We start from the raw sequence: 18,283 nt of genomic DNA on the forward strand, positions 1-18,283 counted from the left end.
GAGAGGCCCGAAAGCTCTCTGGTTAAAAGCAACCGACTCACCTCGCACTCCGGCCCGAGCTATTTCCAGCATCGATCGGTCCGCGGAGAATGCGCACACCCCCGTCTCGCCCGACGGGGAGTACAGTGGTCCGAAAAATCACTCCCGTCGCAGGGATGTAGGGAGGCGACGCGACCCCTCGGTTTCGAGCGCCCGAGGCGACGTATATCCTCCCCTGTTGCTTTAAATGCTTTTTACAACTATCTCAGAAGTATCTCGACACTATTTCTCAATCATGAGTGTGGTAAAATGAATTGCAGAGAGGTGGAGGGCGAGCGGGTAGAGCTGCTGGAGCTGAAATTTGAATACACCGCGCTTGACGCGCAGTAATGTTCCATGGACCAGTTTCAAGACCGGCCACCAGAGTGCGTCCTACCTCCGCGAGAGAATTTTCCGAGACTGGGTACTCGTGTTCTTTAAATTACGTAAATTCATGAAGGGGTGAAAAGGTTTTAAAGTGCTAAGGATTTTAAGAGATTACTGTGGGGATAGAAGAAAACGGTTTATATCATTGAGTGGTTGAGGTTAATTCAAATAACGTAAGTTGAACTTAGTTGTTAGACAGAAATCCAACGCGGTTAACCTACAATGTGCCTACTCCTTTCCGAACGTAGTACTTTTAATTCACGATTGAATATTCCTTCTGATTATTGGTTTATTCGTAGATAGTTATGTGATTTATCGAAATGTCTTGAAATACAGATAATGGTTGGACATGGAGATGCTCATGGACACCATAAACCTCCTTATGTGGTTCCAAATTATGAAACTTTCAAAGTCGAAGACTGCCCCAAGTTAATAAAACTTCAAGAACGATTAGCGAAACATGGACTCAAAGACCCTTGGGTGCGGAACGAAGTTTGGAGATACACCAAGGATTGGGGGACTTCTAGGAGTCGTGGTTTCGAGTTCTTTACTAGAGGACTTAAATTCGGCTTTGCGGCGTTCCTGGTAACTATCGGAATTGAATATGCTTTGGGTTTAAATGGTGATAAGCACCATGGAGAACATGGTGAGTCCGATAAACATCATTGAATCTAATGGATCGTTTTGGGGTATAGTTACGTTGTGTAGTCTTATATACGTGATGAGTTGTACAGAAGGAAAACCGAAGCAGGAGCAAATAAATATGTAAGAAATATCTGTTTATTCCACAGATGTTTTATAATATTACAGTAATCAGTGCCCAGGTGTACTTATTATAGATATATATTAGATAAGCCTATCTGTAAGATAAATGCATGAAGCATCGTTATGTTATATAGATTTTACAATGGCATCAAAATATCTACATTAGAAGTCTTTCGTCGATTAATGTTTTTTTAGCTACATTTTGTCTATCATGAAATTTAGTGCACATAATTAACACTTGCGAGAGTATGACGGTAATAATAACTGCAAGAATGTAGTTACCCCATAAAAGTTCGATAAACAAGAATATTGTTAGCTCGAATGATGCCAATGTCCACTCGTTGCCATAAAAAATAACATGATCAAATGAATGGTTGTTATCTGAAAATAAAAGTTAAAAACCTTACTCTCGGTTAGGAGGATAATTATTTATACGTCAAAAATAATTACCTATGTAAAAGACAGACTTGTCCGAAGTATCCGTAAACTCGATGCCGCACAACTTTTCTAGAAACTGCCGTTCTTTGGTAACGTAATCCAGATCTTTGAAACAATGGTCCAAGAAGTTAGTTAAAAATCGTCTCATCTTGTTGTGACCTTGTACGCTTCTATCGGAATTTATTGTATCAGAAAAATGCCTCCTAAACATTTTTTCATTATTCTGTAACCGAAAGTTGTCAATATCGCGTGAAAATTTAAATAAATGTTTCCATTAATTACATGATTCGCAAAACTGTACTCACAGTAGCCTGCATATTTAAAATCTTATTATAAAACTCTCGAAACGTTCTCGATACAGACATTATAAAAGTTTGCTCTGTAGTCCCTGGAATTAATCCTCTGTGTGCACATAGATTCTGTTCTTCCTTTTTGAGATTGTTTATTAACGTAGCAAGGTCAGTGTCCGCAAATCCATGGACCGATCTGCAAGTGTTTTAATTCCATATATTTTGTAACAAATATCTCTTAAAAACTCACCGTCCATGTATGTAAAATCCATAATAGTCGAGGGCTAGAATGAAGACACTGATATTTGCTACCGAACAAATATCTATGAAATCTGATATCCGATTCTTTATAAATCGCTCATAAAATACTACAATTATTAACCATTGCGTAATGTAAATCGATATGTACGTTGATCCTCCGATGGCATGTCTTAATGTAAAATTCTGCTTCGTTTCAAAGTAATCTCCCTCATTCTCCGTAATCAATTCTGGCACTGCCAAGGCCCAGAACTTTAATCCGACGACCTGCAAACATTATATTAAACTGTCTAAAATTGTCAAAAGCTCCAGGAAATAATGATACCTATTTCTTATTGCAGTACGTACTTCCAAAAGAATAAGTGTAAGAATCCCCTGGACGTACATATTGACTCTCCTTTTAGTCTGGATTTCTAACCAGGCTTTTGCTACAAAGTATGTCCTCCAAATGCTCACGGGAACATTCTGGGACTGATCGTGATCGTCAGGAGTACCCACGGAAGAATTCGTAGCCGAGGAATTTGTTAACAAATCCTCCTCATGCTTGGCACGCGTTAACAAAATGGCACTACGTCTAGGACTGTTCTCTCTACTGGATTTGGAAGGAGTTTTGCTTCTTTTGGCTGCTAGGATCTCTGAAGATTTTTTCAAAGGTCTGTGCATTGTGTCCGGGGTAAACCGATTCGTGTACAGTTTTCTTAGGGAAGTATGAGGCGAGTCATACTGCGATTGCACTTGAATCGTCCTGGGCTGTTCCCAGTCGATGAAAAAAATGCTTACGCTTCTTAATCGAAATATAAGCGCCGCTACTTCTACGGTCTGTGAACAATTATACGCTTATATGCGGTTAAAGAGATTTGACAATTTTTTACGGCAATTGTACTTACTTTGAAGCAGAACCCTATTATCGTACAGACTCGAATATTAGTCTCGGTGCTATCGTTAGGGAGTAGGATATGTAGAACCGTTTGGCCTTTGTAAAAAACGAAGGTGTAAATGCTCGCACTGAGCGATACTAAAATGAGAACGTTTCCCACAGTTCCCAGGCAATAGATTAAAAACCAAAGGAAGACCAGGGCGTTAGGAACGCCGTTGTAATTTCGCCGGCAATAGCCCCAGGCCTTTATTGCGGAAAAGGCCACGGCAAAGCCCGATAAAATCCCTATGGTTACCTGTAAAAAATTCTTCCCATAAAACGCCGACGTCTTGGCCTGACATTTCGCGAAGTTCAAAGTTGAGCCTCCGTTTTTACCTCAACAGCACTGTCCATATCGCTGTCCGTTAAGTCGTAAGTGACTTTATAGTCTAAAATGACCTCCACGTTGTCGAGAATCTCTTGCCTGGTCAATTCACTGTACTCCAAGACGAGCTGGGGAGGAAATATTTTTCCTCGCTCCTCCCTGTCTTGTACCTTGATCCTGGAAATGAAGACATGTCGGTAGAATTAAGAATACAAGTTGGAGAAATTTAATTATCGTAATTACAGAACACTGAGGGACTTGAGGTAGCGAAGGACGGATATTTCCGATTCTCTCTTGTAAGAATCCCCGATAGAATTTGGCAGGGCTTTAAAACCAGTCACGCTGTCGACTAAAAAAAATCTCCGGACCAGCTGCCACTGTGTAAAGTCATTTTCATTCCGCATCTACGGACAAAGGGCGAGCGTTATTTTTTTTCAATACTTACATGCGCGTAAAGAAATTTTATATCGTAGGGACGTACGAAATTTAAATTTTTAATTAACACTGGCAAGGTGTAGAGCAAAAGCTTGCCCTTCTCGTTGTACGCAAGGTACGGGGAGAAGAATTCCGTTGGTGAATTTAACAGAGCCTTGGCGGACAATTTGCAACGTCTGTTAACGTTAACCCCGAACCTGATGTCTCTCAGCCAGTGGCAAAATAATTCAGGGACATCTACTGACTTAATCTCGCCTTCCAAGGAGAACCTGGCTACTGTTAAATTCAACTTGCTGTTCTGCAAAAATATTCCATATAATAAAAAAAATATATATATAAGCGCGATGTTGAATTTACTTCGTCGTTTCTTCCGAGACTGTAACTTTGCGATATCTTTTTGCGGTTTAACACGGCAAAAGCGTCGCCCTCTCTGTAGAATAACCACACCGGAGAGTCTTTTAGAGATTTGTCTGTAAATAATTTACATGCCACTCCCTCGGAGAACAAAGTCAGAGCGCACATGTTGGACAGACGCTCGCAGGCTATCGTGTCTCCATTCTGGATAAATATGTTTTATTTACTTGGGGGGGCGACAACGAAAAATTAAACTTTTTAGTAATGGGTCACTTACCTTGCAGAGGTACATCGTCAAGCGTAACTCCGTTCTTAAGTAATAACTGTCGACGGTTTGACTCTTGAACTTGACTAAATATGTGCTTCTGGTATCGGGCCACTCCCCGAGGCCACTTTTGTGAAGACAGTAATTTTGTATCCTAACGTGAGACACTAGAGGACAGGCACAATTTACGTGGCCTTTTACACCTTGGCACGGTAGACACTTAGTCGCATCGGATGCTGGATAAAAATTCTCCGAGCATGGAAGACACTGCACGAAGTCTAGGAGCTCCCCGGATATGTTCCTCTCCACTGAAAAAAAAAAAAAAATTGAAATGAATTGGTACGAATAATGCTAAGCAGTATTTAGTAATATCTACTACTTACCTTTTATTTCATTGGGCAGACATGTACAGGAAGTCCGATTATTTTCCTTCTTACACGGAATACAGTCTGTACCACTTGTCGTGACGACTTCGTCATGACCGCAGGGCACACAAATCGGGAGGCCATTCTCCCAGCCGGTTTCTTTGCTGTCTTTATTACAGACGCACTTCCGACCTAAAAAGATTCTCTCAATTTACCCGATACGAATATAACGATCGATCTCCTACTTACGATCATCCGAGGGGACGAGATTCCTCGTAAAATCGCACTCCGCACATGACAGCGTGGCCGCGTCGAAATACTCGTTGGCTTTACATTTACTGGGGTCGGCGTAGTCGAATATTTCATTTTCTATCTTGAACGCTTCGTTGGAAGACGAAAAGTAGATAAAATAGAATAGAAATGCAGCACTACTGCTCAGATAATTCATCCTTCCCTAGAAACGCATTGACACTGACAGATGGGTTTGTTTACATGCCGCACTCGTCGCCATGGCAACGCGGGACGCTACGTCATTGGATCCACGTGGTCCCACTTCCCACCGTTATCAGGTTATTCACCGACTAGAACTTTTCCTCCAATGACCGAGCAAGATCCAACGGAATTGGCCAATCGGAAACGAGCGTGGCATTTACAAGCGAATAACGAGAAGCACGAATATACAAATTATATGTAAACAGATGCAAATTACAGGCTCCGATCGGACGTATCGAACAAATAAAGCAACGACCTATAAAATATGTTTATTGCCAACGTTTACATATAATTTCTTAATTGAATTCCGAATTTGTACGCCAGCTCGTGGAGGTATACTTGGCCTGGGCGGAGAATCACACATGGGAAGTGTTTCTGCGATCAGAAATAATTTCTTCAGGTTTTCAGAAAGGATTAAATAATAGAGTTACGTACGATATTAACGGCGTTTGGATAACTCTGTGGCTGGATACTAAATGCACAGTGCTTCTTGTAGCGAGCTCCATTTTTCCCTGGAATAAACTCCAGCGGCTTGGAAGGCGGAGTTTCTGTCCGGAAGTCCTGCTCGCCTTCCTCCTCCTCGCCCTGAAAGTCTGGGGAACTCCCGAATTTATCCAACTCCATGTCCTGTTCCCACTGCACGCGGAAAGATAGAATTAAGATTTTTATACGCCGAAGAATTCGTAAATCAAATTGATATTCACTTTTCCGATATTCAGGCAGCTGTTGTAGGACGAGGACGATTCGGGAACGGGCTGTGGGGGAAATCGACCCGATGTGTAAAACTGCACCCCGGGCTTATCGGAGTAGACTTCTAGAACCCTTCCACTAGGTGCATGCAATGCCCTAGCCACGAAAGAAATTCCCGGCTCCCAACTTCGAACGACACAAAAATTGTGATCGTAGCCCTCACCTGGAGGGACCTGAAAAGCAGGGAAAAATGTAGGAAAAGCCTGAGCTACCCGATTATTGTCATTACTTTGTACATCACGTATGCCAGGAGTCGTGCTATTCGGAGATCCATTATGGTTCCACCGACTCCGCGAATGGCTCCGGTTGGAATCGGATCCTCGTAATCCGCGAATGTCCATCGGTTGCAATTCAACGAGATTTGGTGTTTTCCCAGCTCTTTTTCTCCGGCACCCTGCAAGAATATTAATTTCTCTCCCCCGCGTTTCACAATATTTCATAATCGTTCACACTCACGTGGCCGGCCAGGTTGAAAAATGTGCCATGGGTCATGTTGACTATGGTCGTTTTGGAAGTCGTAGCTCGCATATTTATGTTCAGTCTGTTATCGGCCGTTAATTGAAATATAATCGTAACGAGCATTGCACCTGGATAGCCCTCTTCTCCGTCCTGGCTTAGGTACGTCATCACCACGTTGCACCCGTCGACGTACGAGTTCCATACTTGTCGGCCGAATCCGTTCGTCTGCGATTAATAGCATCAAGAGTTGAATTTTTTTTCTTTTCCTTTATAAGAAAAATTTTAGAACAATTTTTCGTACCCCTCCGTGAATGTGATGAAGATTGGAGTCGTTCGTCGAAAGCTGGTAAAGCTTGTCTTTCAGAGTGAAGCATCCCTCCTTTATGCGGTTCGCACACCTTCCTAGGATGCAGCCGATGAATGGATTTAAAGTCGGATCCATGTAGCCTGCAAAAAATATTCGTATAAAAAATTAGAAATAATTACGGTCGACGTTTAATTTATATGTACTCTTCAGGTTGTCGAAGCCGAGGACGACGTCAGCCGGTCGCCCAAATTTGTCGGGACATTTTAGGGAAACGATCGTAGCTCCCCAAGTGATGATCACCACTTCCATGCGATTAGAATTCGTCATCGTGTAGGATTTGACGATCAGCTGAGCTGGTTCATCGAATGAGCGATCGCCTTCTCCGAGAGCTAATTCGGAGCCACTCCACTCTTCCTCGGATTTCCTGGAGCATCGCTTTTGAGGATACTCTGGAAGAATCGCGTTAGAAAATTCTTTCCTATACTTCCCGTCCGTGTACTTAATAATACCAATTTACCCGAGCACATTTGTCCGAATACTCCCTCCACAACTTTCGTATGTTCGCAACTGCACACGTGGGTATGGGACATGATTTGCGGAGTGGAGGGAAACTAACAATTTAGGAGTTTGGAAAGACGGTGAAGCGTCATCTACATGTTGGTAGAAATTCGGAGGGTCCGATGAGGGTGCACGTAAATTTGGAAAAAGTGTCTCCACACTTAGTGGTTATCTACATATTTGACAGCCGTTGAAACATGTGCCTGGCATGTATTTATTTGTTTGGCACTCGTGACAATCAGTGCGTAATTTCGTATAGCTAGGCCAGGTAAGGGGAGAACACCAAGAGACGTATCATTGAATCACTTTATTGTCACACGCCAAGTCTGGCATTGGGGGTATCTTTTTATCTGGTATATTATACTGGATACAATCACTAACGCTTTAAATGAAATCGTTCCACGCAATGCTGCCGCCCGAACTCCTTGGCCGAGCCCTCGGACAATCGAGGGGAACGATCGGTCCCGATTTCTCGCGCCAATCTCGCTCTCGCACCTCCTAGTTCTCACCTCCCTCCGAACCGAAACACGCCGCCCTCCAACGAGTTCCGGGCAGTTTTTCGCGAAACGACCGCCTATAATCGTACTCGTTAGTTTCGTTCCTCCTTCCTCGAAATCTCGGGAGACGACAGGCACCTACCCCTCGAGGTGGGAAAAGAAAAAAGGACTCGCTCTCTCGCACATTGTCTCCTTACCCCTAACTTCTTGACAAAAATGATAAATCTCATACGAAGGCGTATCGAGGGTCTCCGTGGACCCTCCTTCGTATCAAAAGAAAGAGTCCACGTCGGTCCGAAATCGCTCGTGCCCCGATCTTTGCGAGGTGAGCTCGAAATTCGACCTTATCCGATGTATCTCGGTTTCGCTCAGGACGAGAGGATCCTGCCCTCCTTCCCTACGGCAGGAGGTCGGGGCACGAGCCATTCGTCCTACCCGGTTCGAGATACGAGATCGCCTATCCTACGAGTGGATCCTCTCTCTCTCTAGGTAGTCGTTAATTTAGTAATTAAGGTAGTAATTAATGATAATCAACGGTTGGCATTGTGGTTTCGTCTCCCCGTCCCCCGGCCCGCTCCCCATGGTAATGGTAATCCTAAGTTGGCTCGCTAGATTTGACAAAAGTGGTACCCCATGACCGTGTAACGCGTCGTAAGTGTGTCCGCCACCCTCTCCGTCACTTCGCAGCCCCATATCACGGCTCCGATTTCCACCCCCACCGAGCAACGTCGTCTCGCCAATCGAGCCGATACATCGTAAGACTTTAAGTTAACTAGTATATAGGTACAAAGTCAAATATTAATCTTTTAGTATTAATGTTATAATATGTGTATATATACATGCATATTTATAAGCGTACATGATCCACCGTGTATACCTCCTGTCCCCTCTTTCCGTGTGTTCCAGGGTGTCGATCTAAGATTGAGCATGCCTATGTACAAATCGGCAACGCAAGAATCGACGTCCCATGCGCCGTCGCGCCTCCTCCCTTTTTTTTGGCCCGGTCGATCGACTCGCATCCGAGCGATCGATCGATCCGAGCGATTGGCCCAAATCCTGAAAATCCGCGAGAAAATGTTCACCCCTTGCTCATCCCACCTGTACGCGCGTCGGGAAATTTCTCTCCCTTGTACTTGCCTCGGCAAACTATACTTGGACTTGCGTAAAAAAAGAAAAGGGACGAGCGAATATCTGGTCGGAGCTCTTGCTATGCCGGTTTGCGTTTTGAACGAAGCATAGCGCACTCTTAATGTGAATCGTTAGTGTTATTATGTATAATCGCCGGCCGCCGCGATACGTATATCCTCGCTTGTTATTTATATTTATATCTCCATATTTATAGGTATATTTATATATGTATAGTAATCGTACGACGTATAGTGCAGTTTTATGTTACATACATTTATGTATACAGAGGTGTCCCCGATGCGTTGCAGGTTGTCGGAGTCTCTCTCTCTCTCGAATCCGCGATTCGCGGGACTTGCCTCCTTTTCTCCCGATTCCTCCTATCCCCGTTTTCCTGATGGGAATCCCCGATTTCCCGAAAATTTACCTCGACTTCTCTCGGAAAACACTTCCGACGAAAGGCGTGTACGATTTTTGGTTTCCTCGTAAAAAAGACAGACAAAAGAGCGTCGAGCTGATCCACTTTCGCGCGGCTATAGTCTTATAAGATCCGTTAATTGGTTATCAAAGTCCTACTATGTCTGTATAGGATATGCAATATTTATTATGTTTTAAGCGTCGGTAGCGCACGATCCGCGGACTCCTCTTACGAGGATATCTACCTTAGTTCCCCGAGAGATATTCAGAAGCTAACCGAACTCGCGATTTACCTTTTATCAACGACTTCGGGGATCGAATCGAAATGAAAGAAATGAACAATCCGACCGACGAAGGACTCCGACTTTCTTGGCAGATTACGAACCGAACGTGTCACGTGTGATAGTCTGGTATATTTATCAATGATCGATTTACCATCACACGGGTAAATGCGCTCGTAAAGTCGCTCTCGCGTGATCCTCGGTTTACTTATTATTTTTTATTTATTTATTTTTTTCTCTTTCCCGCTGTTACTCCTTTATCTCCGCTTCTCTCGCTCGCTCGCATTCACTCGGCCTCTTGCTCAAAGATCGCACTCCCGGCAGCTGCACTCGCACGTTTTGTAAAATTCATTTTTGCCTTGCTTCGCTTAGAAATCACCTACGATATATGTAATTTTCACAGTACTTACACGTAGTCCCCGTCATCCCGCCCAGTCCCCTAATTACGTGGCTCTACAAAGATTATCCCATCTCCCTCCGTTTTAGTCCGAAGTATAAAAGCTCTTCCTGCCGATCGCTCCTTTTTTTTCAATTAAGCACGTTATAGATATGATAAAGGTGGCTCCTCCCTCTCGCGTCTTATCCGTAGGTACGATAGCGACGAGAATAGTTACCGTAAACCGACACCGGTAATGATAATAAATTAATGACAACGGACAATCTCTAACCCCCCGTCACTTCTCTCTCGGATAATTCGAGCCGGCGTCTCGTTAAAAAATTCTATTTCCCTCTTTTTTGTGCACGCATCTTTTTTACACCACGGGATTTTAGAGTCAGTCGAATGATCCCATTTTAATCGGAATTTGGTCAATCCCCCGATTGTCGTTTCCCCTCGTTTGGCATTAAATTCGAATTGTCAAAGCAGTCAAGGTGACGCGATTTTTCAAACGGACTGAAAATTTGTCATCCCATCTCGTCGTTTCTAAATAATTCCCTCGGTTGTCCCTGTATCCTCCGGGATGCCATTGTCAAGTACCCGTATGTATACATATGTGTGTATGTGCCCTGTGCAACATAGAATCGGCAAGTAAGACAAAGACCAAGAAACGGTGCACTTTGGCAATCGAGCGATGCACTTTGCAATTTCCGCTACTGATCGCAGACGCGACAAGAAGAGTGAGAAACGTAATTAGTCGGGGCGATCGCGTCGAGGGGAATAGATCCGATTTTTTTTTTTTTTTTTAATCGATGTCAACCTTCGGCAAAATCGGACGATTCTCTCCCGGGGCGCGCGCCCCGCTTGCACAGCGAAGAAGTCAAAGGAAAGAAAGCGGAAACGGTTTCAGACGCGACGTGGTCGTACGAAGAAAGACATTGCTGGACGATCCGCCTGTACACACCGGTCGATACAGTGCTTCGATTTATCCCTTACTATTTTTCAAAGAGGTTCTACGGTGTTCCGTATGACTTCGTCCTGGCCCAGTCGGATCAGCTGATTTTGACGTACCGCCCGATGCCCGACTCTGTCATCGACAACCCTTCGCCAAACGAACGTAAAGATCCAATCAGCTTCCAAAGACGGTCTCGATGAAACGACAATGATAACGCTAGAGCTACTTAGTTACGACTAATTATCTCGTTAATTATCCCTGGAGATACGCGAGGATTAATTTTGAATAATGTCCGACGTCGGACGTTCCGTCAAGGATGACCGACAGGGGCGAATTTCCGCCATGGGGTCAGGACTAGGTCGAGCCCATAATTATGTGTACATGGATGAACCATCGTGGCTAATCTCCGGGGTAGACCTCGAGGATCGCGTAACCGTGTAATATCCGAAAGAGCCGCTGCAATAAGACATTCACAAAGTTCGCTTTAACCCTTCGCCGTTGGATCCACCTTGGCGTACCTCATAGGTACTTTATGGTGTCTCAGAGGCACCGGTCCTGGCCGAAGGATTAAACGAACGTATTACGCGACCCCAGGGTCGGGTCCATAAAGTTACGAGCTAGTTTAGGGAATGCTTCATCCAGTTACATCGCCTAAGGTCGAGTCTAGAAGCTAGTCGCGCTCTCGCGAGCGAAACTCGCTTTTCCCAAATTGAAGCGAGCGCAGTTTGCGGGCCGATCGGCTCTCGACGTGGACGATCCCCGAGGGCTCGACGTGGACGACCCTCGAGGCTCGTCGTGGACGACCCTCGAGGCTCGTCGTTTCCGCCGATCGGGCCGCGGAACAATTAGAAAAACTCTCGCCCTAGTTTATGTACAAGTCGCAAGCGGAGTCCGCGGGTATACTCGTGTACGGTCCCTCTTGTCCCTCGAAGAGTCAATCGATGTCAATTGTCAAGAGATACCGATTCCCCACTTCCTCGCCACTGAAACGACGGAGACGATCCCCTTGATCCCCCGACGTCGCCAAGGAGGGCCGCCAAGAGAAGGCTCTTCCGGAACACGATGATCGGTTTCTCGTCCTGACGGGATCATCGATTTCGATCGGCCTCGATCGCGCACTTTCTGCCCTCGATAACCCACGCTCGAGTTCGTCTCGAAGCTACCCCGAACTCGGCTCGTGTTGGTTTCACTGGAAACAAGAATTCCCGGATCAATATTCCGGGTCCTGAGGACGCGGCACGGGATTTAAGGGAGACATCGAAAGGGAACGTCGTACACAAGACTCCGAATACGGCGAGGACTTACCTTCGAGGGGAAATGACGTGGAATATTTTTTTTAAACCTTTTCCCACGTGGCGATAATGAGATGATACCTCCGGAGCTGGGTAGAAGACTTCAAGGAGTAATACTTTCCCCGTGAATTCGTGCCGAGAACAATACTACTTCGGGTCGCTCTTTACCCAGCTCCGGCGACTCTCATCGACGAGGTACCATTTTACTCGAAGGATTGATAAAAATTCATGCCTTGGCACCCGGCACCTCGTCGATGGAGAACTTGCGTCTACGCACTCGTGCAAGTGGTATTACGCGGGTGCAACGAGCTCGACAGAAGGGAATCGAACTACGATACCGAGTAAAGATGCAAGACCAGTGCGACAGGTGCGACAGGATAAACTGGAGGTGCTGAGGTGGCGGGAAGTGATCCGAAGTATTAACCACTTAATTAACCAATTATACCAACAAGCAGCCGTGGGTAGCATCAATCCAGGGCACTCATTTCCACCAAACGGATGTAGAAAAGAAATCGAAAAGAAACGTCAGGGTTTGGATAAAGACCACTGCGAGGCAAGGGTCTCGAGACAGTTTGCGCAAGTCGGCGACTTTAGGGGTTGTCAGGCAATTGGGGCGGAAAATACTGACAAGAGCAACCATCTACGAACAATGCCTTGAACTAAGTGCGTACCTAGAGCTAGTGGAGCCCCGGGAACGTAGCTGCTACGTCTACGGCTAGTCAACATACAGCTAGTAGCTCGTCTGATATGCCGTACATGATATGTGGTGTACTAGCGATGACACTAGAAAGACATGTCCCTTGCCCGCGTTCTCTGCTAGGAGCCCTTCTACGTCGTTACCCCCTTCTTGCCCTCCTTCGAGATCCCCATTTCGGTACTTTTTTCCCATTTTCCCATCCTCATCCAGAGACGATCCGATCGCACCGTATTCAGAGCCGTCGGTCTCTAGCTAATCGATCCAATCGATCGTTCACCCGACCGGACGAACGACCGTCGATCGGTGCAAGTCTCCTCGGTGGAGGGTGCAATTAGCCCCTTACTTTACAGATATACGACTTATGTCTTAACGACTATTAATCGAGGCGACGTTTGATCGGCACCCCGAGATTCGGGCACTGGAGCACCCCGAATCCAAAAGGCCGATCATCCGAATTCGTTACGGCGATCTTGCACACGGATCGGTCGATCGTCCACTCGGGATTCCAGCCGAGGGAACCCCGGGGGTGGAGGAGTCTGCCGATCGGCAACAAGGGGTTTCAGAATTTCAAGGACTCGAGGGATGCCGCGGAGGATCTGCGGGATAAGCCAAGGGGAAGAGGTCCACTGACCAGGGACGTGGTGCCGAACAGCTTGTACCACCCGAACACCATCTCATTGAGGTTCAGAGTGTCCAGCATGATCTGTGCTATGCCCATGAATACTTTTTTCCCCTCCATCCGGCCGTAGTCACCCCACACCGTCACCTGGAATTCACCGAAAATCGGGAGATCAAGAAGAAGGTCCTGATGGAATTCCACGTTTTCGTCAAGTGCGAGGACGCTCACCTGCAGTATACAGCCATCGCAGTTCTCCTTGAACGCCAACGCCTGTTGGTAGAAGGGGTCCAGCGTTTTCCTCGCGGCGGAGGTCTTGGCCTTGGCTATGCACTTCTTCCCGTTCACCAGGTAGACCTTGACGTAGGGTGCTGAAAGAGTAGGTCGCGTTTGATATCGGTGCTCGCCTTCGGTTTCGAGGTTCCAAGGACGGGACGAACCTGGTAGCACCTTGCTCCCCTCCTTGACCTGGAGATCTCTGGCGCGGACGACCTCGACCTCGAGGTACCCCTTGGTGTGGCTCAGGGCTAACTGAATGTCGCCCAGGGAGGGTGCACCCAGAACTTGCCTGCCCACCATTTGGCCGGGTCCCAAGCCGTCGATGAAGTTGCTCAACTGGCCGCTTTCGCCTGCCATTCGCAGACTCGGAGACCAACTGTTTTCAGAAAGGACCATTAGAGAAATCCGCGGGGCCGGCTTCGGGATTTCGGTGGTCGGCCGGAGAATCTACGCGGAGGAGCTCGACCTCGTGGCACTCGGCTTTCGAGTGGACGAGCGAGAGAACGAGAGAGAGGTAGAGGCAGAAGAAAAATGCACTCGGTGGTTCTTACACCTTTTTTCCCCGGGACAGAGGCCGTTTCTTATTCCGGAGGATAACTCGGAGTTCCGAGGCTCTTCGGAGTCTACTTCCCGCCGAGAAGGAGTCGTCCTCGGAAGGCAAGAACCGCCCTCGAAGGCGCCTCGGAACTTCGTGCTCGGGGCTCTTCGGGGGCCAAGTGCGAGACCCTGGTACGGGGTGGAAGGCGAGTTTAAAAAACGTCCAGATCCGCGTTAGAGCTCTCGGAGACCGGCGGCGTCCTTCGGAAGTGTCAGAAAGAGAGATCGCATTCCGTTCGAGGCAAGGTCTGGAGGAACTCACCTCGAGGAGTGTCATCGTGTCGGCGTGTATGTGACAATGTGTAGAAGAGTAGAATGACGACGTACACGAAAAGAGGCGACGTAGAGACTTATCCTAGGAGGTAGTAATAATAGGCAGGCTAGAGATAAGCATGCACGAGGGAGAGAGATACACATTCCATATAAGTCCATACAGGCGCGACCAACTATAATTACGTCCAACCGCGGCGGGCCCATCCCGGAGACGCGAATGCCACCCGGAAGGCGGTATAAAAAAAATAATCAATGTAATTAAAAGAATTAAAACGATTAAAATCCGATGGGCCGACCGCGACCGGACGGTACAAGGGCATGCCCTGTCGCGTGAAGAGTAGGCCAAAACTTATGCGTACTTGGATACACGGATACAAGATACGGTACGGAGCAATTGCGGTAAATCGTAACGATATCGAGGAAGGAAGACGTCCATCGAATTGCAACTAGGGTCGATGCATGCACTCGGAAAGAGCGCACTTTGTCGCACGTGAGATGTCAAAGGAGGGAGAAGAGAAGGCCGCGCGTCCCTTCTTCTTCCTCCTTCTTCGACCAAACGACGGTAAACCGGCGTCGTTTCGGCAACCAGGTCCCGGTGCTCTTCGAGATGTTCCTCGAGCAACGAAAATTCGGTCCACGAGCGCAAAGGTGCGGACTTTCCGCTCACCCTGCGAACACCCTCTTCGTGGTCGGCGCACCTAGAGATCGGCCTAAGAGGGGAACTAATCTTTACTGAGATCGTTGAGTCCAACCGAAGAGCTGGAGTTTCGAGAGTCGAGACCCTGAAGAGGACCCCTAGGTCACTCGGCAAGGCGTAGAACGGTGTCAGGAAGGTCTGGAACACACGCGCTTCGAGAAGACAGAGAGGGAGGGAGAGATCGGAAGAGCGAGGATCGGCCGTTCCTGGTCGATCTCGAAGAGGCGTCCACCGTGGGTCAGGGCCGAGGTCTACATCCGGAAGAGACACGTTCTAGGATGGGAAAAGTATAGACCCAATCACTACCGAGGGGCGATTCGCTTGGAAATCAGTGGAAACGATTTCCTTTCATTTCATATGGCAAACAATGAGATTCGGGACCTAGGGACCCTCGGTCTTAAATCGTTGACGGCGTCTCGATGACTTCCGGTGATTTCCGGCCGATTTCCCCGGGATTCGAGCATCGATATCCTGGATTTCCTGAGCGAGTGTCCCCTCGGTTTCTACTCTACCGCCGAGGCGCCGACGTCCCCTTGCGCGCAGGAGAGGGTCGACGGCTGCACCGGGTCCTTCCTCGGGGGCTTCTTTTCTCTCGGCGGTTCACGAGGAAGCCGGGGAAGACGGACGAGCCGCTCCCGTCGCGGGGTGCGTGGTTACGTATACATCGGTGCATCAAAAAAAGGGTGCATAAACGATCACTTGCGATTATAGCCAAGCAGGAAGCCAAGGCGACGACACCGATACTTAATTAGAAGTTACCGTCCCCAGGATTCGGAGGGACATGAGGAGGGGTGGGAAGAGAAAGAGGACACGGAGGCGCCGAAAAAATCCGGACGAACCGCGACGAAGAGGAGGCAGGAACCGAGGACGCCATTTCCAGAGCCTCCCTTCCGGGAGGATTCTCGATTTCCGATTTTCAATTTCCAGCGCGACCTCGGGAGGGTGGAGGATGGGAACCTCGCTTCCGGGTCGGAGGGGGAGAGGCGGAGGCGAGAGAGAGAGAAAGAGCGAGAGAGAGCGAGAGACAGAGAGCGAGAGAGAGAAAGAGAGAGACGAGAAGACGCGGCGCGCCCCCACGTAGGTTAGGGTCTTGAGGCGGCTCTACTTACGAGCTTCCCTCGGAACTAGAGATCGAGTTGAGACTTCCGGCGGTGTCGCTGGTGACCGATCCGGCCTGCCTTCCGGCCAGTCGCTGGTAGGTCGGCACGACCTCCTGGGACCGCTGAATGCTGCTCGGCGTGCTGTTTCGCTTGCGGGCGAACCCGGGCCCCCGGGCGTCCAGGCCGGCCCCGACGACGCCGCCGCCGCACTCTGCTTTGTAAACCAAACAGATATACCGCTAACTATCTCGCTCCGACTCCCGGCTGGACGACGCGAAGCGTCGGTGGCGTCGCCTCACGCCGGGACCCGGCCGGCCGTCGACTGGACCGGCTCCGGTCGGACCGGAGGGACGGACGTCCGGCGGCCGGCGACCGGCGACCGGAGCCCCTCCCTCCCTCCGAGACTCGATGATGCGTGGGAAGCGGTTAAACAGGCCGAGAGCGCACTACAAAGTGTTACCGCTACTCTAGAGTCAACTTACTCGCTAGATCTAAGAAAGGAAAGGTCGCAAGCTAGATCGACTACCCTAACGATCGATGCGGCGGGGTCGGACCCTCTCGGTCGCGGCTCCGCGACGGATCGGAACGGCCACGGCCGGACCGGCGCTCCGAGAGAGCGATCTCGAAGGGATAGAGAGGACCGACACGAAGGAGGACGCGACGTACTCGAAGGAGAAGCCTTGCCTCTCACCTGTTGCGGCTTGCGGCCCTTCTACGTCCTCGTGGCCGACTTACCGTCCGGACGGGAGCTGCACCCTCCCGTGCCAGGGGACGCGTCCCGAAGTTCCTCGAGACGCGGACTCCCGCGCCTCGAGGAACTTCCCCGCGAGCGACGGCTTTCGCGCCGGGAAACGGTTACGGGGAGTATTTCAACGTTCACTTTCGTTTCGGTCCTTTCGGGGACGTTCTCTCGTTCCCAGGGCCAGGTTCGGCCTCTTCGGATCGAGAGATCCGAGTCGGTGGCGGTCCCGGAATCGCGACCTACAAAGTAATATCGTTTAGTGTGTATCTCGATGTTGATGTTGTTGATGTTGTTACTGTTGATCATGTCGAGAGCATGTTGGGCATGTCGGGGTGTTCTCCCTCCCTTTGCTGAAACTTCCTTCTCTGTACTCACGTTTCCTGGACGAGCCGGTATCGGCCGAGATCGAGATCTACCCGCGGTTAGAGCTCGAGGCGCTTTTTCCCGCTACGGTTCGAACTTTCGCGAGGACATCCGAGCCGACTTTCGGGACTCTCTCGGGGTTGCATCCGATTTGCAACCTCCCTCGTCTCTCCGGGTCTGCGCGGCTTCGGCGCTCGAGCGATTCTCCGACCGACCATCGACGGAATCTGGGGACCAAGGATGGAGTTCCACGTCGGGAGGAGGGCCACTTCCAAACCGCATCCTTCGGACCGTCGCGCCATCCAGAAGAGGCATTTCCCCGGTGACCAGGAACTCGACGGATGATTGGACCCAGAGTGGCGCCTCGCTCGAAAGAGTCGGAAACACTCGATATAAAGAAAAGAGGATTCCTTTTTTAATTCACCACGTCCTTCGAGATGTTCGTCCTTCGAGCGCGGCGCGACGTCCACTTCTGGATCCATTCCCGTCAAGGAGGGACGGGGAAGGAGAGGCGACCCGGAAGAGGACCTCCAAGGTGCGAAGTCGGACCTGTCGCCGTCGGCGCTTCCCTCGCCGTCGCTGCTGGCGGAGCTG

General features: G+C 48.7%; 4 protein-coding genes across 5 annotated transcripts in view; 1 reads left to right on the plus strand and 3 right to left on the minus strand.

The window, feature by feature from the left end:
- The first annotated feature begins 416 nt into the window (after positions 1–416).
- LOC105702202 (NADH dehydrogenase [ubiquinone] 1 beta subcomplex subunit 3) lies at positions 417–1,180 on the plus strand. Of its 2 annotated transcripts, none has more exons than XM_023431902.1 (2): positions 417–578; positions 705–1,180. In XM_023431902.1, exon 2 carries the CDS (start codon positions 745–747, stop codon positions 1,072–1,074), a length of 330 nt encoding a protein of 109 aa, XP_023287670.1. In that variant the 5' UTR covers positions 417–578; positions 705–744; the 3' UTR covers positions 1,075–1,180. The 2 variants fall into 2 exon arrangements, with proteins under 2 accessions (XP_023287670.1, XP_012285004.1); XM_012429581.2 differs by having other exon boundaries at positions 742–1,180.
- Positions 1,181–1,292: 112 nt separating this feature from the next.
- On the minus strand, positions 1,293–5,264 carry LOC105701944 (meckelin). Its single transcript, XM_023431877.1, has 13 exons — positions 5,066–5,264; positions 4,835–5,008; positions 4,464–4,759; positions 4,190–4,390; positions 3,879–4,130; positions 3,641–3,801; positions 3,409–3,574; positions 3,044–3,328; positions 2,505–2,975; positions 2,149–2,423; positions 1,914–2,094; positions 1,621–1,831; positions 1,293–1,551 (listed from the first exon to the last, which is right to left on the minus strand). Exons 1-13 carry the CDS (start codon positions 5,262–5,264, stop codon positions 1,328–1,330), a joined length of 3,096 nt encoding a protein of 1,031 aa, XP_023287645.1. The 3' UTR covers positions 1,293–1,327.
- Positions 5,265–5,590: 326 nt separating this feature from the next.
- Positions 5,591–7,515, minus strand: LOC105701988 (aldose 1-epimerase). Its single transcript, XM_012429161.2, has 8 exons — positions 7,342–7,515; positions 7,028–7,273; positions 6,819–6,964; positions 6,515–6,742; positions 6,288–6,452; positions 6,013–6,231; positions 5,744–5,944; positions 5,591–5,683 (listed from the first exon to the last, which is right to left on the minus strand). The coding sequence occupies exons 1-8, from the start codon at positions 7,412–7,414 to the stop codon at positions 5,591–5,593; spliced, it is 1,371 nt and encodes a 456-aa protein (XP_012284584.1). The 5' UTR covers positions 7,415–7,515.
- A 4,380-nt stretch (positions 7,516–11,895) lies between these two features.
- LOC105701945 (regulating synaptic membrane exocytosis protein 2) overlaps positions 11,896–18,283 on the minus strand; it is a 37,661-nt gene continuing 31,273 nt past the window's right edge. Inside the window, exons 21-25 of the mRNA XM_012429105.2 lie at positions 16,594–16,795; positions 14,079–14,293; positions 13,870–14,009; positions 13,654–13,788; positions 11,896–12,222 (exon numbers count right to left, since the gene is read on the minus strand). Coding sequence (XP_012284528.2) covers positions 12,220–12,222; positions 13,654–13,788; positions 13,870–14,009; positions 14,079–14,293; positions 16,594–16,795 — 695 coding nt within the window. The 3' untranslated portion in view covers positions 11,896–12,219. The remainder of the gene's footprint in view (positions 12,223–13,653; positions 13,789–13,869; positions 14,010–14,078; positions 14,294–16,593; positions 16,796–18,283) is intronic.

This window comes from Orussus abietinus, unplaced genomic scaffold, assembly GCF_000612105.2.
Source record: "Orussus abietinus isolate OABI.00-Male unplaced genomic scaffold, Oabi_2.0 scaffold46, whole genome shotgun sequence".
In the NCBI taxonomy this organism is placed as follows: domain Eukaryota; kingdom Metazoa; phylum Arthropoda; class Insecta; order Hymenoptera; family Orussidae; genus Orussus; species Orussus abietinus.

Coding starts and splice junctions, on each gene's coding strand:
- LOC105701988 (XM_012429161.2), bottom strand. CDS start 7,414: ATGTCCCATACCCACGTGTGCAGTTGCGAACATACGAAAGTTGTGGAG. Junction 6,965..7,027: donor CGGCTTCGACAACCTGAAGA/GTACATATAAAT, acceptor TATTTTTTGCAG/GCTACATGGATCCGACTTTA. Junction 6,453..6,514: donor TTTTCAACCTGGCCGGCCAC/GTGAGTGTGAAC, acceptor ATATTCTTGCAG/GGTGCCGGAGAAAAAGAGCT.
- LOC105702202 (XM_023431902.1), top strand. CDS start 745: ATGGTTGGACATGGAGATGCTCATGGACACCATAAACCTCCTTATGTG.
- LOC105701944 (XM_023431877.1), bottom strand. CDS start 5,264: ATGAATTATCTGAGCAGTAGTGCTGCATTTCTATTCTATTTTATCTAC. Junction 4,391..4,463: donor TGACGATGTACCTCTGCAAG/GTAAGTGACCCA, acceptor ATATTTATCCAG/AATGGAGACACGATAGCCTG. Junction 1,832..1,913: donor TTTTAAATATGCAGGCTACT/GTGAGTACAGTT, acceptor TTTCGGTTACAG/AATAATGAAAAAATGTTTAG.